General features: G+C 41.8%; 1 protein-coding gene across 1 annotated transcript in view; it reads left to right on the plus strand.

The window, feature by feature from the left end:
* Window positions 1-1,209: 1,209 nt before the first annotated feature.
* The window catches only part of LOC121269664 (transforming growth factor beta-2 proprotein-like), an 87,829-nt gene continuing 62,436 nt past the window's right edge, over window positions 1,210-26,602 (plus strand). The window contains exons 1-3 of the mRNA XM_041174454.1: window positions 1,210-1,768; window positions 1,932-2,293; window positions 25,252-25,415. Coding sequence (XP_041030388.1) covers window positions 1,948-2,293; window positions 25,252-25,415 — 510 coding nt within the window. The 5' untranslated portion in view covers window positions 1,210-1,768; window positions 1,932-1,947. The remainder of the gene's footprint in view (window positions 1,769-1,931; window positions 2,294-25,251; window positions 25,416-26,602) is intronic.

Here is a 26,602-nt window from a genome sequence, read left to right on the forward strand (position 1 = left end):
TGTTTTTATTTTTACACAATGTTTAGCTACAAGGACTAGAACAGCTGTGAAGCAAGCAACAGGGCAATTGTGTTCCCTCTCCCCTTCAATATTGTTAAACTCAAAGCATTAAACTGTCTACAAGAATTTGCATAACTCCACATAGTATAATTCTAGTATGTAATAAGTCCCTGGAATGAAAACGTTGCAGATGATGAGAGACTTTATCTCGCCATGAATCACACGATTTGAAGCAAAAGTTCATCTTCACTGGGTTTCTGTGTGAATCTCTTTGATCCCGTGCTTTGTAAGCTTAAAGGGCTTGGATTTTCCATCATACAGCAGCTTTGGAAAAATCAAATAGGGATCGGAGTAAACACGGGCTGCTGTGCTGCTCTCTGATGCCACACGTGTTAAATAGCTTCAGTACAGTTTCATGTTTTCAGATGGCTTGTGCTAGCATGAACAGCTTTATTTCTGTAATTTGTAGTTTAAGGTGGTCACAGGATCCAAGCTGTCTCCAAATGAAAAGGGTGTTAAATGGCTGATAGGGATACAAATTGGCGATTCAGTGGGGAAAAGGACCGTTGAAAACATTTATTGATGCTACGAAGGAGTACACTTATAAACAAAACTATCAGCAGCGTCACCCTTATTGTCACTGCCACTTTGAAGCAATGAGTTAAATAAATCTTCACACTATCTCGCGAAAAGCATTTTGCTCTTACGGGTTGTTTCTGCCTATTGCCTATGCTGTAAAGCGGCGGCGGTGGGGGGTGAAACTCTGCTCACTCTGTCTATCCCTCCACCCAGAAGGGCACTGGGAAATAACGCTAGATATTTACTGTTAAAAGATTATCTTGGGCTACAGTTGGGAAGCAAAGTCCCTTAAAACGGGGGATGCCAGCTACCATCCACAAAGCTCCTCTCCGCTGTTACATTTGCCTGAAAGCCGGTGTTTTGAAATCTACTTGGGAGTCCGCCTGAGTTCCAACGATCCCTGCGCCTCAAGCAGGAAGCAGAGCGCAGTCGGCGGGGCTCGGGGAGGGAGTTGGGGGGAGAGGGCGGGCACTAGGACAGCGCGGAGAGTTTGGAGCCGCCTGTCAGTGGGCAGCCTGTTAACGAATGCTGAGGAATCTTCCATCGGTCGGACCCCCACGTCACTCCATGGAGGCAACACGTGGTAAAGTGAGACATTATAAAGGTCTCCCTGTGCAGCCTGATGTTATCTGCTGGCAACTCGCTCCCTAAGACGCACACTGTACAGACTCTGTCTCTCTCTCTCTCTCTCTCACTCACTCTCTCACTCACTCACTCACTCCCAGCCTGGACTCAGACTAGGATGGAGGAGCGAAAATAACGGTTCGCGAATGACGTGAGGCTCCTACTTCAGATTTTTTTCCAAAAAAAGTATAAACTTTTTTCGATCTCTTGTCAGCCCCCCCCTTTTTTGAGCTTAGCTTTTGCCAAATTAATTTTTTTTTTTGCTTGTGTGTATGTGTAAGATTCTCTCCCTTTTTCACTTCACCCTGGACTCCAGGCGAATCAGGAGAGCTCAGCCTAGTGGAATAAAGCTGCTGTTTTATTGACATTTTTATAACTGGAGAAAGCAAAGGCTTTTGGAGAGAGAGAGAGAAAAGTTGGGAGAAGTGAAAAGATTTCCTCAGGACTGCGATGAAGTGAAGGTGTGTTTATCTTCGGCAGAAGCAACGTTAGCGCCTGGACTGCAGCTTCAGCGAGAAGCCAGCACTTGGCAAGTCATTGAACTGCACAGGACTTGAGAATCAAGGTTAAACAATAGCAACAACAAACGTGCCTTTCCTCTTTTTTGTTTTGTTGTAAATATTTAACTTGTTTTTCTTTCGCGTGACGATCACGATCTGCAGCTGATATTTTTCTCTCTCTCTCTCTGGCCCCCACATACACCACCCACTCTCTCTTCAACTTTCCAGCTGCCCGGCTTTGAAAATGCACTACTCCATTTTCACTGTTTTTCTCACGCTGGATTTCGCAATGATCGCCGCTTGCTTGTCGACCTGCAACACTCTCGACATGGAACAGTTCATGAAGAAGAGGATCGAGGCCATCCGAGGGCAAATCCTCAGCAAACTGAAACTCACCAACCCCCCGGAACATTACCCGGAGCCCGAGGAGGTCTCGATCGATGTGCTCGCGATTTACAACAGCACCAGGGATTTGCTTCTGGAGAAAGCGAACGAGAGGGCTGCCACTTGTGAACGAGAGAGGAGCGAAGAGGAGTATTACGCAAAAGAAGTTTACAAGATTGATATGAATCCATTTAGCTATCCTGAAAGTAAGCCATAACCAACAATTTAAAGTGAGCGTATCCCTTTTTGCCAGCTAATGGAGACTGTAATGTATTTATCAATCAAGTCACATAAATCTGCTTATTTGAAATACCACCCCCCCAAGTTGGGTTAAAGATGTGTAATTGGCAATGCTTCATTTAAAATAAGAGATTGATAGTTTTAATATCCAATCTGTCAGCAAAAAGGGATGTCATTCCTCTTTAAGACAAACTTTTTTTGCATGGTAACCCATTTTGCGAAGAAGTTCAGTTGGCAGTTTGCTTTCGCGCTATTTTTATGTAATATGTTATATGTGTACATAAGGCAGCTGAAGTACAGCAGTCGCCTATTCGCACCCTGCAATTTGAGCAGAGCGAAGTGACATGATTGGACAAAAAGTAATAATGGCATTTTTTTGGTTTTGTTTATTTTTGTAGCGGTAATTTGGGTTGTGGGCAGTGTGCACGGTCGCCTGACCACGAACCGGTTCTGGATGATGGCCCTGTGGAAATCATATCGAACATATGAATCACACAATCTAGAACCTGCCGTCTTCAGTGGAAATGCTGAAATTCCAAGACAGGTGCTGTGTAAACAAACACGGCAGTCAGGCACAGGGATAAATATTCGGATTTCCAGCTACCATTTAACTCTTTACGTGCTGAACTACCTTTCCAACTGCTCACTTTATTAGATACTTTCGCACAGAATAAAGTTGCCTTATGCCTAATATTGTAGAAATTAATGCATCTTAAAAACCCAACCAACTTTTTTTTTCGCAGATTGACTAAAATGACTTTCTTAAGCTCAGAAACATTGTTGCGGTCCTCATATGGTTAACTTGTCCGATGATTTATGTGACGAAAGTACAAAGGAAATCTATAAAATGTGATCTTTACGATCTGCTCCACAACCTTAACTAGTTATGGGATTTCTCAGAGAAGCACCCGCTAGAAACTAAGCTGTGGGATCTTTCCTGTGTCTTTCCTTAAGGCTTTTGTTGAAATTGTGTGTTAGACAGCAAATAGTTTATCATATTAGACATACAATATCGCATTTTAGACACGTGTCAAAGCTTGAAACGTTCTCACAGTTCAGAACTGCAAGCGTACAGTAAGTGTTCAATTTGAACAATCGAGTATCAGTCCAGTGCAAGTTGTGCATTCAGTTCGTAGAGCAGACCTTCACAACAAAGTGCACCCCCCACCATCCCCCAACCCCATGGCGTGCGAGCCGCTATTTCTGTATGGAGCACGTGCACGTTCAGTCACTCTGCCCCAGGTTAATTGGGCAGAAACGCCTGGCCTCGCAATCCTCGGTGTACAGTTTCACATACAGTGCTATCCTTGGCCGTTACAAAAATACCGTCAAACTCCAGCTTGGGCTAAGCGCCAACAGCGTTACGCACCAGAAATGGGTCAAACGTATAGTTGTGAGATACCAATTACGATACCAGAGCGATTTAAACATTTTTTTAAAAAGTTTTCTGGCTTGTATTTATTGACCTAAAATTACATATGCTAATTTGGGAGAGTGACGGGAGACTTACATTTTCTATACTTCACTGGAAGTCAAAACTCCAAACTACACCTCCCGAGTTTTTTTTATATATCAAAAGCTTTGTTAACCAACCAGAAATGGCCGTGGTTGACTCAATGAAAGATCTGTGCTTGGAAAATATAAATTGTCCCAATAATTGCTGGGTACGAATATAGTGCAACCTAGAGAGAGGAAGGGCGATTGGAATAGGTTTCTGTTTTACTAGAAGCCCAGGCCATGCAACGACTTAAATCCCTTGTAATATTCGTGCAATCGCTTGCAAATCCGTGTTGTGGACGATTTCACTCTAAAGCATACAAGTAGAATTTCCTAATTGATGTTTGCCCTAATGAATATTTTCAAACCCAGTATAAGGGGAGGGGAGATCTGATTGTTAAGAATGAAAATATGTGCGTTTTTATGACGTGTACACGGGGTTTGTGTTGGAAGAATGAAAATATAATAATCGGGTGGAGGGGGAGCAGAATGAAGTCGCCTTCTTAGCTGTAAAGCGTTTTAGAATAGCGTTAGGTCCGGAGGAGATTTATATAAATGTAGGTCCTTTCCTATAATTTTGCATAATTTGGCACAAATGGTGCTAAAGTATTAACATCTTGCTCTGAATTGTATGCTCTGTGTCCCTGCTTCAAAACTCCAGAGTCCAGATTCCTGACTTCTGCCTGGAAGACTTGTGTTAACCCGTGATCCAAACTCTCGTTCTGGGCATAAACGTCAGGTTCCAGTCACCAAACTGTCACCTATGCTCCCCAGTGCTCTGTGCGCCTGGTTATTAAACAACCAATACTCCGGCACTAAACTGCAGGCTCCAAATCCAAGCCTCTGTGCTCTCCTCCGTCCACCTGTCTCGGCTGAACCCCTCTCTCATTTTCTGAGGTGAGTTGTATGTATCTCAATCAACACATCTCAACCAATGGGATGCTAGGAAGTGAGTAACGACACTGCCGTCGCTGCAGCTCAGGGACAGCCAGAGCACAACTGCCTTAGAAGCCGGGGTGGGCAGTACTTTCTAACAAATTCAGGAGCATGCATTGTTGGTGTGGAGAGGTTTAAAGGTGTTCAGAGGTTAATCCATATCGCGCATATCTACACAAAGAGCGAGAAAACGTGGAATGTAACCGTCTCCCCTATAAGAAGCTCATAGACACCGGCTTCCCAACATTAAGAGCAGCGAGCTGCTGTGTGTTATTCCCGAGCTGAAGGGCCAACATAGTTTGGGCTGCGCAGAGTCGGACATTTAGTTAGCCACAGATTTTGGAAGTCAAGTGTTTACTTCTCCCCACCGTTGGCCACGATCATAAAATGTATTTGGCATCAGTTCCAGGACACTGCCTCTTTTGCTTGCATTAGCTGCAGCACCATAAAGCAGTGAAAGAGACATGGAGGAGTGCCTTTCTGAAAATGAGAGATGACAAAATGTTTCAAGGCCGCATTTCAGCGACCATGCGTTACTTTCTAGAGCCTCTTCAGGTTGGCATTTTATGTCAGCTGGCACTGCCAGTCAGTTAGGGATTCCCCAGGAAACACAAATCCATTTTTAAATACTGAATTTGTTTCAGATACAGGAATTTCAATACCTGCTAGGGAAGTATGCAAATCAACTGGTTCGCTTTCCTGAAACACCGGAATTTCCTGGATTGCATTTACACAAAGCTTACACCGAAACTTATGCCAGAGTTTAAGAACCAGCAGAAAGCAAGTGCAAATGCAACACCACCCATTGACGAAATAATCAATTGTTCTCTTGTGCTATGGAAATTCAATCTTCGAGCCTTTTACCTCTACCTGCTCCTCTATCCCTTCTACTATTATGCAGAACATGGGTCCGCCCATCGGGAAGACAAGTCCAACTGCCTAGCCCTTCAATGGTGGGGGATGCAAAGTATTTCAGGGGTGCTGAGACTGGCAGCTCTTTGAGTGAGAAACTCTGATTCTTTGGTAGAGTAATAAAATGATTTTCTAAATCATGAAAATCATTCTAAAACTCTAGAGCTCCCATTTAGGCTCATCTCAGGTGACTTTGTGCAGTACCTGTCCCTCAATATTTGCCCATCAGTCTATTCCTGTGCATTTTCTATTTTGCATAAATCTGAGAAACATGAGGGCCCTTGAGAGGGCGTACTGTTTACCACAATGCTTCCAGGGATGAGGGATTTTAGCTACAAGGTTAGCTGGGGCTAGGAGCAAAGGAGATTGAGGTGAGACCTGACAGAGGTGTACAAGATTATGACAGGTTTAAATAAAGCAGACAAAGAAAGGCTGTTCCCATTAGCTGATGGTACAAGGAGTAAGGGACACAGACTTAAGAGTTTGTGCAAAAGATGCAGCGGAGGGGGTTGGGGGGGATGGGGCTGATGTGAGGAAGTACTTTTTTATGCAGTAACTGGTAATGTCCTGGAAATCACGGCCAAGAAGGTAGCGAAAGCAGAGATGATCAGTGATTTCAAAAGAAAATTGGATGTGCATTTGAGAGAAATAAACTTGCAGGGCTACGAGGATAGAACAGGTGAATGAGGCTGACTGGATTGCTTTATCGAGAACAGCATGGATTCGATGGCTGAATGGCCTCCTTCTGTGTCTTTATAACTCTATCACTGTATGTATGACCTGGCCTGTTGCATAGGTGGTAGGGCTATGTAAAGAAGTAGCAGAGGGTTTTGGCGGCTATATCTCAGATTTCGTGCAAATAATTGAGGCAATTTGCACATAGCAACGTATCAGCGTTCAACTGGCACTAATCAGCTATGCACAAATTTTCTTGGAAAAAGCTGGCACAGCTCCAATTTTACAGTATAATTTCACTGAAACTTTCCAGGAAATTCCAGGCTATCATTCCATCCTGTGAACCCTCTCGCAACTCATTTTCCTCGCACTTTTTTTCTCTTTATTATTTGGCTCTGGAGAGATTTTTAACATTTTCAGTCAACAGTTGTGCTCAGCAGCTTCCAGCTGTTGATGTACTTTATACCAGATAGAGAAAATTCACTGTTCTATGGGTACTGCTATAAACCCTGATAATTTATGATATATTTGTAATCACCAAACAATTTCAAACAATTTCTCAGACTTTTTTTTAATAAAATGCCAATGTATTGTACTCCTTATTTAGGATATTATTCCTGTAACTCTGGTGTAAATTCCTAAAATGCCACTGGATTGTGGTTTTGACAGAAGGATTTGTGAAATATCCTAAAACTCTGGTACAATTCCCAGAATCTCATGTGATAAAAATAGAATATGAGTTCAGCCTTTGCAGACAAGTCATCCCAATTATAAATGGGCAAAGCGCTGAACTGAAATTTCAAAAATATAGATAAAAGGTCCTGGAATCCCGCATAATAAAAATAGAATTTGACCAATTCAATCACTATAAATAAAAGGCCCAGCCCATAACTACAACATAGTTAGAAAAATAAATTAAACCAGAGCTGGATTTACAATCAAATGCAATTTTCAGTGCAGCTGTGCATGATTGCAAGATTGCAATGTTGTATGGCCTTCTTTTCCAACATTTTTTGTTAAAAAAGAGCAATATGACACAGTTGACAGGAGCAGTGAAAACATTTGCTGGCTTGTGGAAGCAGGCTTAGATCCAATTTATGAATGCCATGTTATTGAATAATTTGATTATGTTGCAGTGGTTGCTTTAGGCAGAAAACATAATTACAAATGATGCTTCTGATTGCTGCTGTCTGTTATCAAAAATGCTCAACCACTATCTTTGGATTTATATATTTTATAAATCACCCCAAAAACAGATGGAAATCCAAAATCTCATTCCAGTGACAAAGAAACAAAAAATAAATGCATTTAGTGCAAGGAAATAAATCATCCCCCCCCCCCACCCCAAGCAATCCCTATAAGAAACAACTGGTTGTACTCTAACATAATTAAATAATTGTCTGAAATATTTCATGATCCTCAGATTAAACCTTTTATATAACTGGAAAATTGGAATCGCCCGAGCAGTCCTTTTCTCTGAAGCATGTAAATTGAAGATGCACAATTGTGTCTGGGTTTAGAAAGTGTTCAAGTGGTCTGCTGCAACTCCTGGGCACTTTATAACCTTAGCATGGAGTCCTTCTAATGTTACAAGAAAATGGACACTTAAGCCCAATCTCCTAACCTAAAAAAAACACCAGGGAGTGGAGCTCTATGCATGTACGGAAACACACATGCACAGCACTCTTTCCTGTTGGGCAGATTATGATTTCCAGCCACGCGTAGTCCAATATATAAGTTGAGTATTGCTGACTGCATTTCAGTCTAAAGTTATGGCTTTTAGACAGTAGGACAGTTTAATTGAATAGTAGCTGCTGAAAGCTAGGTTTTATACATGTTTTGATGTACAGTTATGCAAAAGTCATTTCAAAATGTATTTTTTTAGTCAAATTAATTTGAGAAGGCTAATGGCTCCAAATGAATAACTTTCTATTCAGGGAGATTATTATTTATCATTTGGTGTAGTTGACGTGCCAGTCTGGTTTATGTCACATCATCCTGATATTTCCAAGTTTTTGTCAATGAGAAGGTGATCTTGGATAAGCCAGCTTCAGGCAGATACTAATATCTATCTAAGAGCCTCCATAATACCTGTATATATTAATCACTGACAACATCTGCCCGCTTTAGGGATATTGGTAAACCAAAAGTAAGGGGTTTCCCATTTAAGAAGGAGATGCGAACAAAAATTTCTCTCAGAGGGCCGTGAATCTTTGGAATACTGCTCCCCAGAGACCGGTGGAGGCAGGATCAATGGATATTTTTAAGGCAGAGGTAGATAGATTCTTGCCTAACAATAACCCAATACTAAAAATGAAGAACAAAATAGGCAAATGGACATTGATGTGCTGGTAGCAATTATACCTGGAAGAGTGGTCTTCACACAGTAATGATGTGCATCAGTTTCAGCATAAAACAATCAGGCTAAGATTTATTTTTCTGAAACAAACTCTGGTAGCTTGCAGTAAAATGCATTCATTCACATTTTGTAATTGACGAGGACCAAATGCCTCATTTCTTTTCAATCTTTATATCATTACCAACAGTCATGCTATGCCCAGTGATGCCTGCATGGACATTGCAGACTTTGGATGACCTCAACTTGCTGATAGTACAACTGGGTGCAGCTGTCGGTTGCAGTCTCAACCCATTGATAGGCCCATGCCTGCCCCAAACCTTACTATTTCTTGTCCCTCAGAAAGATATCTTCAACCCACTCACTTCTATCTACCACCACCACCACCATCCCCCACCCCCCCCCCCCCCCCCCCCCCCCCCCCCCCCCCCCCAAGGAAAGGTCGAGGGTGGGTTGCTTCAGGCTCATGTTGCACACTTACTGGTCACAGGTGGAGTGGCACCCCTAAAGGTTGGGAGCAGGCTACTTGTGCACCCTCTGGTCAGTATGGAACATGAGGAAACTGGAAAAAATGGAAGGTGAGGCAATGCAAACTAAATTAGATAAAAGTTCTGTTGAAGGGTCATGAGGACTCAAAATGTCAATTGTTCTCTTCTCCGCCGATGCTGCCAGACCTGCTGAGTTTTTCCAGGTATTTCTGTTTCTGCTTTTGTTTTAGATAAAAGTAGTACGGCACTTTAGGTCATGTTCCTCATTCACCACCAAATGATCAGCTTGTTTCAGGTAAAATGATTAAGTATGCATCACAATTTAGATTTCTAGTTGTTCTTGCACATGTTTAAAGGATAGTTTTTACTATTTGTTTTAGGCATTTTCTGTGTGCTTTCAAGTTTTCTTTCATTAAGGAAGATTACATTTGGAGTAAAGCAAATAATGTAGAGCCAGTTTCAGTGTACAATCTGACAGTTGGAATAAACATTTTATCTGTATTCCTGTGGAGATAAGTGAAATGACACATCTTTATTTCCAAGAAAACATTATTTAATTAACACACAAAGCATGGCTATAATATATGTAGCAGGCAAATATATGGCAGAGCTTTTTATAGCCTTTTCCGCTTAATTTTTGTGTTTATTCTGTGTTATTGAAATGAATACTAACTTTGGAACATTTTTCTTTCAGGGGAGGAATGGCATCAGGTTTTAATAGTTAAAAACTAAAAGAAGCAGCCTTATACAGTGTGTCTAAACATGGTCTGTGAAGCATATTTAATTTTAAATGACTAAATGTGGGCAGTGTTATAGTAAAATCTCAGCAATATTTAGTGTGATGATAATGTGTATTTAATGCTCCCTTTTGTAAGCTTGTTCTTTATTTTAGTATAGATTCTGTACTCATCATTGTGATGAATGTTAACATTAAGGAATGGAACATCTAACATGTCTGTTACAAAAGGGCAGGATTTTCCCTGTGGGCTTCAGGCTGTAATATAGTTCAGAAGCCCACACTGAATGGGAAACAGTCACTCACTATGATTTTTCCCCAGAGCAGCCAATTAGTGGCCGGAGGTTGGGCTTGCCATCCAATTAAAGATGGCAAGCCAGGCTCTTGAAGCTGGAGGGCCATTCTGCCGCTGTATCCATCCTGAAAGCAGCAGAATGCATGGTAAATGAGAGCGATGACACTTCAAAATGGAGGGACCCTCTCCAACATCTTTTTGTGGCAGTCTTCTGTCTCGTAAGACGATGGTTTGCGTTATGTTGGGAATCTCTGTGTTAAGCATCGCCTGGTGTGGCTCAGGATGTTACTACAGTGCCATCTCAATGTTCAGCCTGTCAAGCTCCATGTTGATCACAGCTGCCTTGTGCACGTTATCAATCAGCTGCAAGTTGCCTGTCTATCTTAAGCACATGGTCCTAATGTCCTCAGGAGCCTCACTCTGGCATGGCAGTCTCTGCTGTGTTTGCTGCAGAGACAGTGGGATGTGAAGGTGCACAATTCACAGAAGCACAGAATCACATAGTGCAGAAGAGGTCCTTCGGCCCATCGAGTCTGCACCGACACGTGAGAAACACCTGACCTACCTACCTAATCTCATTTACCAACACTTGGCCCATAGCCTTGAATGTTATGAAGTGCCAAGTGCTCATCCAGGTACTTTTTAAAGGATGTGAGGCAACCCGCCTCCACCACCCACTCAGGCAGTGCATTCCAGACTGTTACCACCCTCTGGGTTAAAAAGCTTTTCCTCACATCCCCCTAAACTTCCTGCCCCTTACCTTGAACTTGTGTTCCCTCGTGACTGACCTTCAACTAAGCGGAACAGCTGGCCCCTATCCACCCTGTCCATGCCCCTCATAATCTTGTACACCTCGATCAGGTTGCCCCTCCGTCTTCTCTGCTCCAACGAAAACAACCCAAGTCTATCCAACCTCTCTTCATAAGTTAAATGTTTCTTCCCAGGCAACATCCTGGTGAATCTCTTCTGCAGCCCCTCCAGTGCAATCACATCCTTCCTATAATGTGGTGACCAGAACTGCACACAGTACTCCAGCTGATTCGCTGGCCTGTTTTTTCTGGGCCCTTGTCTCAGCCAGCAGCTCTTAATTTCTGCTCGTCTCTTCCAATGCTCTTCCAAACAGTCAGCCTCCAGAGGTCATGGCTTTCAATGACTGTCTCCCAGTTGTCAGTGACAATGTCCCCCATCCTCACTAACTGCAATAATCAGTTGGGGAGATGGGTGAAACACCACCTTGAGTTGTACTGTAGGGAGAACACAGTCAATGAGGAAGGTCTAGACACCATAGAAAGCCTGCCTGCCATGGCAGTGCTGGATATCGAACTCACAGTGGAGGAGCTTAGCACACTTGTGGATGTTATTGTAGTAGAGTTCTGGGTGCCCAAGAGGTGACCCAGTGGCCAGTTCACCTTACAGAAGGTTTTTGGGTTTATGGCCGTCATTCATCAAGTGAACGTAGCCAAGCTAGTGCAGTCACCGTTGGCTTAGGAATGAGTGTAAGCTGATGGAACCGCAAGCTCCAGGACCTCTGGGTTGGTGACCTTGTCCTGCCAAGAGTTGCAGAGGATTTGTTTGAGATAGCGAAGGTGGAAGCTGTTCAGCCTTTTCTCCTGCCTTGCATATGTTGTCCAGGTCACACTATTGTAGAAGAGTGCCCTGAGGACACAGGCTTGGTAGACCCGCAGTTTGGTGTTTTCACTCAAGTCACTGTTGCTCCACAGCCTCTTACTCGGCTTGGATATAACTCTTGCAATGTGTGTGTTGATTTCAGCATCAAGTGACAGATTTCTGATGATTGTGGAGCCTAGCTATGTGCGGCTATTAATAACCTCTAGCGTTACATTGTCAATGCTGATAGATGGTGGTATGGCAGTATCCTGGACCATCACATTTGTCTTCCTGATGCTGATGGTCAAATTAAACTCTTTACAGACATGAGAGAGCCTGTCCATTTGCCGCTGAAATGTTCCTCAGTATGGGATGCTAGTGCAGCCTTGTCATCATAGAGCAACTCTCTGATGAGGACTTGGCACACCTTTGTCTTGGATCTCAGGCGGGTATGGATGAACAGCTTTCTGTCAGTACTGCTACGTAAGTAGACACCTTCTGTAGATGATCTGAAGGCATATGACAGCAGCAAAGAGAAAAATATGTCAAAGAGTGTTGGTGCTAGAACACAACCCTGTTTGACTCCAGTGTGGATATCAAAGAGCTCCGATGCTGCCCCAACATAGCTGACCTTGCCCATCATGTTGTCATCGAAAGAGGAGATTGCATTGTGCAGTTTCAGCAGGCAGCCAATTTTCTCCAGCAGCTTAAATAGACTACCTCTGCTCACATGGTCAAATGCCTTGGTGAGATCAGCGAAAGCAATATCTAGTGGTCTCCTTTGTTAACAGCATTTGTCCTGCAGTTGCTGGACTGAGAAGACCATGCCATTGCTGATCTTCCAGTTCTGAAACCGCACTGGGAATCGGGGTAGATGTGTTCAGCCAGGATCTGTAGCCTGACAAGGGAAAAATAGGCAAATACTTTTCCAATGATGCTCAACAGAGTGATGTCTGAATAGTTGTTAAAATGGCTGCAGTCACCCTTGTTCTTGTACAGGGTCACAATCTTTGCATCACACATATCCTGAGGCACTGCCACCTCCCTCCAGCAGAGACAAAGACATTCGTGCAGATGCTGCAGGAGTGTTGGTTTCCTGTACTTGCTGAGTTCAGGCAGTATGGCATTAGCACCTGGAGCTTTGTCCATGGCAAGTGAGTCAATAGTTTTGCTAAGCTCCTCCACTGTGGGTTCGATATCCAGCACTACCATGACAGGCAGGCTTTCTGTGGTGTCTAGAGCTTCCTCATTAACTGTGTTGCCCCTAGAGCACAACTCAAGGTAGTGTTTCACCCATCTCTCCAGCTGTTTATTGCAGTCGGTGATGACCTCCCCTCCCTTTGTTTTCAATGGAGCCATTTTCTTTGCTGATGGACCTGTTGCCTTTTTGATCCCTTAACACATGCCTCTAGCATTCCCTGTGTCGAATGACATCTGGATATTCTGGCAAAGTTGTAATCAGTAGTCATTGGCGCATAGCCTAGCAGTCTGTTGGACTTTACTTCGGCTTGGTGTATTCAGAGTCTTCTCATTTGGATCTCTCTTGTAATTAATGAGAGTAGACCGCTTGGCTTCAATGACAGGTTCCATGACAGTGATGTTAGCCTCGAACCAGTCAGCATTTTTCCTCTCTTGCTTCCCATATGTTGAGAGTGCAGTATTGTGGGTGGTGTCTCGAAGTATGTTCCATTTTGCTTTTGCACTCTGTGTGGGAATGCCAGGGAGCACACGTTCAACCCAGTCGGGAGACTGTCAGGTTTACCTGGGTAGGGAGTACGGCTGGCCTTGATACGAGGACGGCACTTCTGCTTTGAATGAAGAAACTCTAGGGTTGCATCTTAACCCTGGTGCACACTAGAGAGGGATCTGTACCACAGTCAGCACAGTGGTGGCTGCGTGTGTTGAGAATGCTGTTCAGAGATTCATGTCTGGTGATGGTCAGATCCAGTTGGTGCCAATGTCCTGATCTTGGATGTCTCCAGGATACCCTGTGGCATGGTTTGTTCCGAAAGAAGGTGTTAGTTACACAAAGCTCGTGGTAGCAGGAATGTAGTCTCTGCCCATTCTCATTTATCTTTCCCAGACCATAATGTCTGAGGCAAGAGGGCCATGCCCCATAGTCCATGCCCACTCTTGCATTGAAATCACTCAGCAGGTAAAGATGTTCTGGCTTCGGGATTCTGCTGATAGCGGTATCATGGATCTGGTCTTTCACCTCTGTAATGGAGCATAGTGTTAGAGCGTAGACAGTCTTGTGGTTAACTGGCTCTGTTTGATTTGAGAGGCGAATGGAGAGAACACACTCTGAGCCATTTGTGGGGGGGTCCTATCATCGAGAGTAACGAGTTCCTTACAGTGAAGCCTACACCTTGCTCACGCATTTCCTCTGAACTCTTCCCCTGTCAGATGAACGTGTAATGTTTTTCTTTCAGTGATTCGCTCTCAGTGAGTTTGGTCTCTAGTAGGCAAGCTATGTCAATGTTCAGCCTATCAAGTTCCATGTTGATCACAGCTGTCTTGTCATCTGTCAATCCTGCACATATGGTCCTGACATTCCATCTTTCCAATCGAAGAGTTGGCATTTTCTTTCTTTTTGTTTGTTTGTCTGGTGCGATGGATTCCGTCCACTCATTGAGCAGAGACTCTAAGCTCCAAGCACCCACTGAAGCAGGTTAGCACCTTATTAGTTGGGAGCTACCCGACTTAAGGTTGGCAGTGGCTGAACAGTGGGACACAATGGTCGCTCCTACCATTGGAAACAGCTTGTAGCACCCATTCTCTTAGCCAATGGCGTTGGGCTTATCGCTCATAACTATGTTGTGTTAATGCTCTTCAGCGAAACTGGAGTGTCCTCTCTTGGGCTCAAGCTTGTGCAAAATGTATGGAGACCTTGGGCTGCCCAAATGTCAGGGGCTCCCTCTCGACCTCCCTGGTTGAGCCCAAAGGTATGCAAAGCACTGCATTTGGCTCCGGCTTGGTTGCAGGAGTTTCCAGAAAGAAGACATTTTTATACTTAAACTAAAAAATGGCTTCTGAAGATGGGCCATCACAATGAGGAGTGGTGGGGAATCCTTCTGCCAGGGGGATGTGGCTGCTGCTTCACCCAGGCAGGCAGAGAGGGCCACTGGGTGCTGCCTCCACCAACTCCCTGCCTCGCTCTGTCACCGAACAGTTAAACTGGACCTTCCACCAACTGAGGGAATCTGGAGGCCGGCTGGAAAACCTGAATGCCGCCCCCCCCCCCCAAAAAACACGCACATGCCATTCTGCCTTCGTGGGGGCAGGATGGAGCCAGATAACTGCCACTTATGCCAGTGGCACTATTTTTAGTGCCCACTGGCCACTGAACTAGAGTTCCAACTCCGGCGGGGGCTAAAATTTTAAGCCCTTGGTGTCAGCACCAAGCATTCAGTAGCCAGGTATAGCATGGTTGCGTGAAGAGTGAAGTTTTCATTGCTCTCTGCCCAGTGATGCATTTCAGGCCTATCCTGAATTATTTGAATTGAGCCAATGACATTTTTTTTTTATTATCCACACCCAACATCCTGCGGCCTCCATACATAGGAATGTGAATAGGTGTTAATTAATGTTGGGCAGTTTTGTGCTGACGATTTTTATGCTACGAACTGGATTAACAGCAGCAACATTTTTGACAGTCCATCAGTATAGAGTCATAGAGGTCTACAGCATAGAAAATGGCCCTTCGGCCCATCGAGTCTGCGCCGGTCAAACAAGTACCTAACTATTCTAATCCTATTTTCCAGCCCTAGGCCCATAGCCTTGAATGCCATGGCATCGCAAGTACACATCCAAATACTTCTTAAATGTTGTGAGGGTTTCTGCCTCTCTGCCTTCCAGGCAGTGAGTTCCAGATTCCCACCCCCCTCTAGGTGAAAAAATTCTTCCTCACATCCCCTCTAAACCTCCTGCCCTTTACCTTAAACCTATGCCCCCTGGTTATTGATCCCTCCACCAAGGGGAAAAGTTCCTTCCTGTTTATCCCATCTATGCCCCTCATAATTTTATACACCTCAATCATGTCCCCCCTCAATCTCCTCCACTCCAGGGAAAATAACCCCAGTCTATCCATTCTCTCCTTATAACTAAAACTCTCCAGACCCAGGGGTCCATATTAAGATTGCTGCTCCTTTTGATATATATTAATGAACCAAACTTGGGTATACAGGATAAAATTTCAAAAGCTGCAGGTGACACAAAACTTGAAAATGTAGTAAACCATGCTTTAGATAGTAAAAATTTCAAGAGGATATGGACTAGTGAATTGGGTAAGGCACATGTCAGATGAAAGGTAGCATAAACTAAAAGGTGCAATCTCAAAGTATACATGAGTTAATGGTATAAATGGTTTCCATAGACCGGGAAGTTCTTTGGAGTTGTTCTTGCATTGCTATAGATATTTTTCCGGAAATGTGGCGCAAATCCCGTTATGCCACATTCCTGAAAAAGTAGAGCAGGAGCAGGTTGGAGAAATTTCCTGGCCGCAGTGTCTTCCGCGTTACTGGAAACCTGCTGCAAGGGAAACTAATTCCTGCGGAGTGAGCTTTCCTGGAAAGCAGCAGGAACCTTTGCCTTAAGAAGATGATTTACCGGAGTCCAGTTTCGGGAAACTGCGTCTATTCACTGCATGCAAAGCTGCATGCAGATTCAGAGCAAATCTTTGTGATTGGCAGCAGAGGTGAGCCCATTAACAACTAACACTTGCATTTAAATCACAGGAGAGTGATTTTTCACATTCAGTGTGGTGTGGAAACTGGCGATAGCAGATCGACCGCCTGTTTTACACCCCACCTGGAACAGAAGTTTGAGCGGTGTGTAAAACAGGCGACCAATCCACTACCACCACACTGAAGCAAAAACACCCCAGTTGCAGTTTCTAGACTTTTAAAAGAGCATCATTCCTGTCACCAAGGACAGTTCAGCTGTTTCAACACAAAGAATTTGTTTTTGTGATTATGCCAAAGTGTTTACTTTCCGAACAGCAGGAATTGCAAATTAATTCCACTCTTTATGATGGACTATAAAAAAAATTAAAGCTTGCATGGTTTTATGCGAAAAATGTATGAAAACTGATATTGTCAAGTGGAGTTTTCCAAAATAAATGCCATGCAGTATTCTGCATTCTCCCTCCAGTCTTATTTATGGCTTCTGAAATATTTTACAGTCAGTCAAATTGACAGGCAGGAAGCAGTTGTCTTCATTTGAGAGCCCATAAAATTACTTTCCATTGTCCACACTAAATGGTGATTGGAGCAATCCAGAAATTCTTGAAAAGATAAATAGTAACAATAAAGTTCTGTAGCTCTAACATTCGATAGCTTTGATTGACAAAGTCTGTGGTAACAAATAAGGATGTTTAGTTCTGACTGTGGATATTTTTGGAGGATAGTACAAGAATGATATAGGCATTTTAGACATTTTTTAAGTATGTCTACATTGGTGTCCTACTTTACTCTTTTCAGTTACCTGCACCCCCTCTGATGCTCGATGCTGGGTTTAGTGCATGAGTGATGTGGCATGATTTTCTCTTTAATTTTTCTTTCAGTCAGTTCAGAACAGGGTTAACTGCCTGGATTTGATAGTATGTCATACTTTTTGGAGCATGACTATGTTTGGAACTCGGCACGTGGGCCATGGTACACTATTATACAGTACCAGTGTCCTGCACCATCTGACACAGCACACTGGAGTAAAAATACACCACACTACCATAGCAGCAAACTTCCTTTAAAGGCGAATGCAGTATTTTGTGTCACATACATCCAAAATAAACATGAAATTACAACTTTCTGTTTTTCCTGATTATAATAAACCAGGACAAAACTCACAATTCCAAAGAAAGAATTGAACTTAATAGTAGGCAGGTGGACCCAAAATATGAGCATGGCTGCTAAATTTCAACAATTAGAAGCCCTGATTAGCTGCCTGATATTATTTTTTAAAAGGTCACTACAAAGGCAATGAATGTTGTGATCATGTGGGAATGAGCCTGATGTTTGCGATAAATCAAAACATTGGAACATTAGAATTAAAGGATGAAAAAAGACCGAGATCCATCTAATTCACATTCTATCATCTCGATTGTTGCACAATACAACAAAATGGAAATGCTGACTAATCATGACAATTAATCTTTATTTATCAACCTGCTACAGACCCAGACAAGAGGTGAGGGAAATCAGTAATGGTGGAAAACGTTGGGAGCCGTAGATCAAAAGTTACCCCAAGCATGCTATGCTTATCATATGTCATGTCTTAAATTACTCATATACCAAATCTCAAAATATTCTTATAGAAAGCTATCTAATTCACATTTGAATAAAGACTTAAATCTCCACTCAGTTATAAAAGATGAACCATAATGTTAATGTTTTCCTCCATGTGTTGTAACTAGTTTCAAAAGCACAACAGCATAACCTGAGAGCAAGGAAATGAATAAAGTTGTATCTGGTGATGTAATTCATGTTTTGTGTTTGGTTTGCCACCATGTATGATGAATTAGTGGCTCATCTAACTAAAAGTTGTTGTTTTTGTACATTCTTCCCCTGGAGAATTGTGCAAAATTGTGCAAGGATTTGCAGGCTGATTAACAGTCACAAAATTATTAATTTCATGGAATGTGAGTGTCATAGGCATTTATTACCCATTCCTAATTGCCCTTGATCAGAGAGCATTTTAAGAGCCAACCACATTGATGTGGGTCTGGATTCACATGTAGGCCAGACCAGGTAAGGACAGCAGATTTCCATCTCTAAAGGGCATTAGTGAACCAGATGGGTTTTTACAACAATTGACAATGGTTTCACAGTTTCATCATTAGCCTTTTAATTCCAGATTTTTACTGAATTCAAATTCCACCATCTGCCATTGCAGGATTTGAACCCAGGTCCCAAGAGCATTACCCTGGGCTTCGGGATTTCTAGTCCGGCGACAATAACACTGCCATTGCCTCCCCCTCTCTCAGAGGCTGTAACCATCTTTATGCCAGCTGATACTGTGATTTATCCTATAATGTGGGAGGTCTTCATGGACTCCCCTAACCCATATAATATGGGGAAGGACTTTACATCCACCAGATCCATACATCCCACTGGATGCTAACCTAGAATCAGAGTTTCAGCCAGTACCTCCAAAACATACTGGAGAGAAGATCAAACATTGCATTTTCTGACTAAGTGACAAGCCAATGGCTCTCTCCCATCTAGCTCGAATTGAAAGTATTACATTTTTACTCCAAATCTGTATCAGTCTAATTATCTACTAAATTTTCGATAATAAAATATCATTTTAGGCAAAAAGGAGCTAATTTAGTAGGGAATGTTGAAATTTCCATCCTGAAAGGGTTAAGTGTATGTCCCTCTGTATTGGAAACAAAAATTAGCTTAAATTTCAATTTTGTAAAAACAAGCCAAACTATCTGTCAGCCAAAGGTGTTGTCATGGTGATCTGTATATCCAAAAACATATTTTATGTAGGTTGGATAAACTTGCTATCCTGGCCACTTACAGCTGTTTTTATTGGCCACTTTTTTTGAGGTCACCTGGACTCTGTTGACTATGGAAAATAATCCAGAATTTAAGCAATGCCAAGATTTATGTGGAATAATTTCAAAGCCCACATTTGAAGGATTGCTGCTGATGGTGGTCCCATTGTCTAGCTACCAGATATTGAGAAGAACATAGCATATACAGCCAGGAGCACAAAAAAGCTATTCCATCAATGTAAAGGATGACTCAAGTGAAAGTCTTATGTTCCCTATATGGACTAAAATTAGAACACAGGAACAGGAGTAGGGCATTCAGTCGCTCAACCCAGTTCCGTTTTCAATTAGATCATTGCTGATCTTAAGTTTGTTTTCCCCTGGCCCCCTTTGTTCCTTACCCCTTATTATAATTCTGTCATAAATATTCTTGAAAGAAGTCTATCATTCTCAACTTTGAAAATTTCAATTGGCCTAGTCTTAGCAGCTTTTGGGAGGAGAGAGTTGCAGACTTCTATGATTTGTTGTGTGAGGAAATGTTTCCTGATTTCACCCTATAGCCATGGCATCTGGGCTCCCCCAGCCAGACTCGCAGGCTCAGTCAATAACACTGATAATTTGTTATTTTATGCTACAGTGTATTATCCCTTCAGTTTGATTGGACAATGTGCTGACTGTGTCAATTCGTTATGGGACATCACTCAGAGACTGCGGTAAACATAACGATACAGTGGTTTCTTATATTACCTTAGCTCTAAGTTAAAATATTCAAGATTAAAAATTCACAGAAGATCAGCTTCATGCATATGATCCCACTTTTGGAAAGTTGGATTTTGTGACTTGTATTTTTAAGAAGGGGCTATTTTTCTGCTTTTCCCACTCAGCTTATCATGTACTTTCAGGTCAAATACAATGCCGATTATGCCATTTTTCTATCTGGTTACAAATGATGTGTATGCAATTGCTGTCTTACCAAAGTGCCCCAGTTTCCTCCAAAAAGTAGAGCACCTCCACACATGCTCATTGATAGTGAACAAAATGTTTTGCAGCACACGTGTGGAATAACCCGCTGATTCTTGGAATTAGATTTGTTGCAGTGAGTAGTTAGGCTGATGTTATTGAAATGCAATCATTTCTGGGGCACTCTGTCAATGCCAGCTGTTATATTGAAGCTGGCACAACCATTTGAACATTCAGCTACCGACTCAGGAAATGGTTTCAGGAGGTGTAGCAGCCAGATAAGTGTATAATTGGTAACTCTGTACTATTATGTTTAAGTCAAATTTATACATTAAACTTGGGGTGAAAATTCTGGATACAATGATCCAAATATTCACAGAGAAAGAATATCAAAGCAAAATTCAGGACCTCAGTATAAAGAAGATGGAAGTTTTGGACAAGCTGAAAGGGCTTAAAATAAATAGATCCCCAGGGATAGTTGATATTTATTTCAGAGTGTTGAGAAAGACTAGAGAGGAGATCTGAAAGGTACTGATAATCATTATGAGAGAGTCATTGGACACTGAAGTTATCAGTAGATTGGAAGCATACCCATTTTCAAAATTAGTGACAAAACAGATGCAAGGAATGATAACCTCTTAATCTTATTTCAATTCTGTGCAAAGTAATGGAACAATTATCAGGAGTAAACTTGAGGATTATCTGTGCACAATTAAATTAGTTAACATCAGGAAATATAGCTTTATATAGGCAAGATCCTGCCTGATTGACCCCCTTGGTTTCTTTTAGAAGTGACAACCCAAATGAACAGTGCCGAACCTTATGATTTTCAAAAGGTGATTGATAAATCTCTTCATAATTAAACTCAATGCAGTGGGCTTTAGGACAAAACTTAGATATGGATAAGAAAATGGATGAAAGGTAGAAATGCTTAAGCATTGTTTAAAGGGGTCCTATCAGGGTAGTAGTGATAAGCATTAAGTGGAGAGTCCCAGGGCTCAGCAGGGGGGCCAATGCTATTTCTAATGTACACCAATGACTTGAATTCAGAAATGTTACTATAAGCTGGTCAAGCTTCAAGACAATACCAAAATAAGAAGGACAGTGAAATCAGTGATGCAACCTAGAAACTCCAGGGTGAGTTAAACAAAATATGCGAGTGGATTAAACAAAAACTGACGAAATGTAATGCAGGTAAATACTAAAATTGCACAGGGGAAGGAAAAATAAATGATTTATGTACTTCATGAATGGTGTATAAGTAGCTAAGGATGAAACTGAAAAAAACCTGAGTATTAGTAGATTGAACCCTCAATTTGTACAACCAATGTAGTGTAGAAATCACAAAAACCATGTTGAAAATCGAACGGCATATCCAAGACAATAGAATACAAACCAGAGGAAGTAATTAACAAACTATACAGCGTTCTGGTCAGATCGCATCTTGAGAACTGCCGCTAGTACTGGCAAATGAGGAAGATATTTAATTCCTGGAAGCAATGTAAGGAAGAGCCACCAGGCTGATCTGTAGTGTCAGGAATCTGAGTTATGAAGAAAGATTGACAACACTAGAGCTTTTCAGCCTAAAAAGGAGGCATTTGAAAGGGAATATTATAGAGATATTTATGAGAACATAAAAAGGTTGTTTTGAAATACTATTTTAAAATAAACTTTAGGAATAGGACACAATTTCAAACCAATTGAAGGTAACTTCAGGACTAATTTCTTGAAATGGGATTCTGGGTAAAGGAGTGGAAGTGGAAACCTTGGAATGACTTAAGAAATAACTAAATGCAGCTACTGGGAGAGTATAGTTATTCAGAATGGATGAATTAAAATAGGTAAAATGGTCTTCCTCATCTGTAAATAAATTGTCATCTTGTGAGAGTAAAGTTATAAAACAAAAACAGAATTACCTGGAAAAACTCAGCAGGTCTGGCAGCATCGACGGAGAAGAAAAGAGATGACGTTTCGAGTCCTCATGACCCTTCGACAGAACTTGAGTTCGAGTCCAAGAAAGAGTTGAAATATAAGCTGGTTTAAGGTGTGTGTGTGTGTGTGGGGGGGGGGGGGCGCGGAGAGAGAGAGAAGTGGAGGGGGGGTGTGGTTGTAGGGACAAACAAGCAGTGATAGAAGCAGATCATCAAAAGATGTCAACAACAATAGAACAAAAGAACACATAGGTGTTAAAGTTGGTGATATTATCTAAACGAATGTGCTAATTAAGAATGGATGGTAGGGCACTCAAGGTATAGCTCTAGTGGGGGTGGGAAGAGCATAAAAGATTTTAAAATATTTAAAAATAATGGAAATAGGTGGGAAAAGAAAAATCTATATAATTTATTGGAAAAAAAAGGAAGGGGGAAACAGAAAGGGGGTGGGGATGGGAGAGGGAGCTCAAGACCTAAAGTTGTTGAATTCAATATTCAGTCCGGAAGGCTGTAAAGTGCCTAGTCGGAAGATGAGGTGCTGTTCCTCCAGTTTGCGTTGGGCTTCACTGGAACAATGCAGCAAGCCAAGGACAGACATGTGGGCAAGAGAGCAGGGTGGAGTGTTAAAATGGCAAGCGACTGGGAGGTTTGGGTCATTCTTGCGGACAGACCGCAGGTGTTCTGCAAAGCGGTTGCCCAGTTTACGTTTGGTCTCTCCAATGTAGAGGAGACCACATTGGGAGCAATGAATGCAGTAGACTAAGTTGGGGGAAATGCAAGTGAAATGCTGCTTCACTTGAAAGGAGTGTTTGGGCCCTTGGACGGTGAGGAGAGAGAAAGTGAAGGGGCAGGTGTTGCATCTTTTGCGTGGGCATGGGGTGGTGCCATAGGAGGGGGTTGAGGAGTAGGGGGTGATGGAGGAGTGGACCAGGGTGTCCCGGAGGGAGCGATCCCTACGGAATGCCGATAGGGGGGGTGAAGGGAAGATGTGTTTGGTGGTGGCATCATGCTGGAGTTGGCGAAAATGGTGGAGGATGATCCTTTGAATGCGGAGGCTGGTGGGGTGATAAGTGAGGACAAGGGGGACCCTATCATGTTTCTGGGAGGGAGGAGAAGGCGTGAGGGCGGATGCGCGGGAGATGGGCCGGACACGGTTGAGGGCCCTGTCAAAAGTTATCCTTACTTTGCTCTAACACTATCCTCAGAGCAGCACCTTCTATGGCACCAATGTGGCACATGCATTTGCCGTAGGCTGCATCTTTCTCGATTCTGAATGAAGTTGGCAATTTAGTATTGCATCATACTGAAGTGTGGTAAACTCTGTTCACATGTATTTTTTGGGAAGTGGGTTCAGACTGCACAAACTTAGTTCATGTAATAGTTCTACAAGCAGCAGGGAGGATAGACAAGCCTGGATTGTATTTCTTCTCGATTTCCTTCTATCACTTTCTCTCAAAAAGGCATTTGCTCCCTAGTGTGTACAGTTCCATGAATTCCAATCATTTTTCAATAACGTGCCCAAATGATTATTACTCATATATTACATTTGGCACTGAAAGTTAAGAGGTTATTAAACATCAGTGCTATCACAACCAAGCTTGATCCTGTCCTCATCTGATATTTACACACATAAACACATTTCCAGCAGGGGCAACTGGATAATTTGTGAGCAAGAGCCCTAATCCACCTAACCCACTGGTGTCAATCCAAATCCTACCACCTCTACCATTGTCTCAGTAGAGAACAGGTAATTCGGAACACATCAAGTCTGGGAGTTTTGTAGCCTGTGTGGTTCAACTACTCGATATATCCCACTGGGGAACTGGTCAGCCTGAGTTTGAACTCCAGAGATGGATGCATAATATGCTAAATGATTGCGCCATCCAACCCCAAAGAGTAGCTGATTTTTAAATTATGTTTACAGACATCTGCTATTACTGAAGTTGTTTAGATCTCTAACACATGTATATTTTGAAAATTACCAGGAGATTTTAGTGTTTAAATAATTCAAGTACTGCAATGATCATTACAAATCAGAACTAATCAGATGGTGGGAGACATTTGGTTTAGAGATAAACCATGGGGAGGCTTTTCTGCATCCACATATTGAAGTCCTTAGGAGACACACCCACTTTTCTAAAAGGAAATGGAATTAAATTGCAAGACTGACTGGAAGAAACCATGAAATTAGTGCTATGAATTTCAATTCAAACCATTTCTAAACAGGAAAAAGGAAACATATGTATGTAGGATAATGCATGGTTGTAACAAGGTAGTTATTCAATTGAAGAATCCAGGTAACATCATAAGTGGCAAGAGCACAGCTCAAACTGTTCAGAGACCTTGGCTGAACCCCTTAGATTAAGTTACAGCCTTTTACTTCATTTCAACCATATTATTTGTTGTATAATACTTTCTTCAATTAGCTCTTATGTTAATGCCTGATATCTTGCAGAACACGGGTAAATTTAGTGAAAGTCTTTTGTGTCTGTACTGCTAAAATGAATTATTAATTTGGCAGTTCCATTAAAGCAGATGTTTTATTAATATCCTGACTAGTTATTATAATGCATTACCTGCAAAATACTTGCCATGTATGCCACAGGAGGGCAAAATAAGGGAGCATTTAGAAGTTCTAAATCAAAATCACGAGGAATAGAGTGTGTCAACACTCCAGAGTTACAAAGCATTATCGTAGTAACATTTTACCTTACACCTCTGAAGTGCAGACAAATAGAATGCTTACACTACATAGAAACCTGAAGCCTTGTTACCCTCTGAAAACAGTTGTTATTAATAATGCCAGGCTTAGGAATGTGGAAAATATCATAATTTAATGATTTACATTTAAACTAATTATTTATGAAATCTGGGAGCATGGGGTCATGCACTGCACTATATTTGTATAGGGACATCTGGGAGCACTAACTGAAACTAATACTTTACATACTGGCTTCAGTTGTTTTTACTACTGTGGTTGCTGATCTTTGTTGATATACTGACTTGTCATTGCTCTGTACATTTCCATGCAGATGTCATCCCGTCCCAACAATATAACCCATACTTCAGACGTGTGTATTTAGACGTCACTTCAATGGAGAAAAATGTTTCGAACCTGGTGAAGGCAGAATTTAGAGTGTTTCGTTTACAGAATCCAAAGGCAAAAGTAGAGGAACAACGAATAGAACTTTATCAGGTAATTTTTTTTATTTTTAAAAATGTTATTGCATTTAATGTTTTTTTTATGTTGCTAATTTAAATGTTCAGTAATTGTTGGACATGGGTATATTGGTTCATTTCATTATATCATCTTTAGGAGCCATGTAAGTGTTTATATATGGAGAAGGACTATATGCTCTACAATCATACATGTCAAGTACTGAAATCATCAAATTTATGGCCTGCGGGCTTTTTGGTAAAGTCACCCCAGAATGCCCTCAATGCACTAAAAATATTTGTCCATGTGCAGAGGCTGGGAGAACACTTGGACCCCAAGATGGTTCAGCACAATACTTGGTGGCTGATAGGGTAGGGGTTTAGCATTCACTTGATATTTCTTTTCAATTAGTGAGCCATGTACTGCGAGACTAGAGTTTTTAGCATTTCCAGCATTACAATGCCTGTTTTATTTTCATGATCTACTCTGATTGTGGGATAAGTAATTATGGTATTAATGTGAGTCAGCAACCTGTTATGTTATACTCAAACATGAAGAGGGAATTGCAAGGGAACAATTAGTATATTCTAAAGCTTAAAAGATTTGCAACCTCTCAACAATAAGTTAGTTTTGTCTTTAAAGGCTGAATTAAAACACAGTTCAAAATGCAGGAAATTTTACCAACAAAATGTCAAAAACTGAAACATTTGTGGGGAGGGGGAGGCTTTACTCCCAGACCTGAGTAAGTATCCACATATCCCATCACAAAACTTTGGACTTGACCAATATGAAAAATGCATTTTTGTGTGTTTGGTTTTTCTCTATACTACAAGTGGTGAATATATTGGGCAAACCACCAGCTTAAGTTACAACAAACTTATGTCGCATTGCATTCTCAGTATGACCGATTGTTTTTATGTCATAGACAAAAGTCTTTAGGTTTTGTCTTCATGGATAAAGGGTCTGAATTATAAGATGTAATTGCACAAAAAATTGTTGAAAATCCTGAAATCAACGCACTAAAACAAGACTTATTTAATTGGCGTAAAGCAATGGCGCTGGCCCTAAGCCTGTATTCCAGGCTCTTTTTTGAATTTTTGATTTTTATATGAATTGTCAGATTATGGGGCTATGTCAGCTGCCTTGAGTTTATGAATTTTATTAATAATGTTTATTATAAATTTAACATTTCTGAGTTTTCTAGATCAGTATCTATGTTCACGGGA

Source organism: Carcharodon carcharias, chromosome 2, assembly GCF_017639515.1.
Source record: "Carcharodon carcharias isolate sCarCar2 chromosome 2, sCarCar2.pri, whole genome shotgun sequence".
NCBI lineage: Eukaryota > Metazoa > Chordata > Chondrichthyes > Lamniformes > Lamnidae > Carcharodon > Carcharodon carcharias.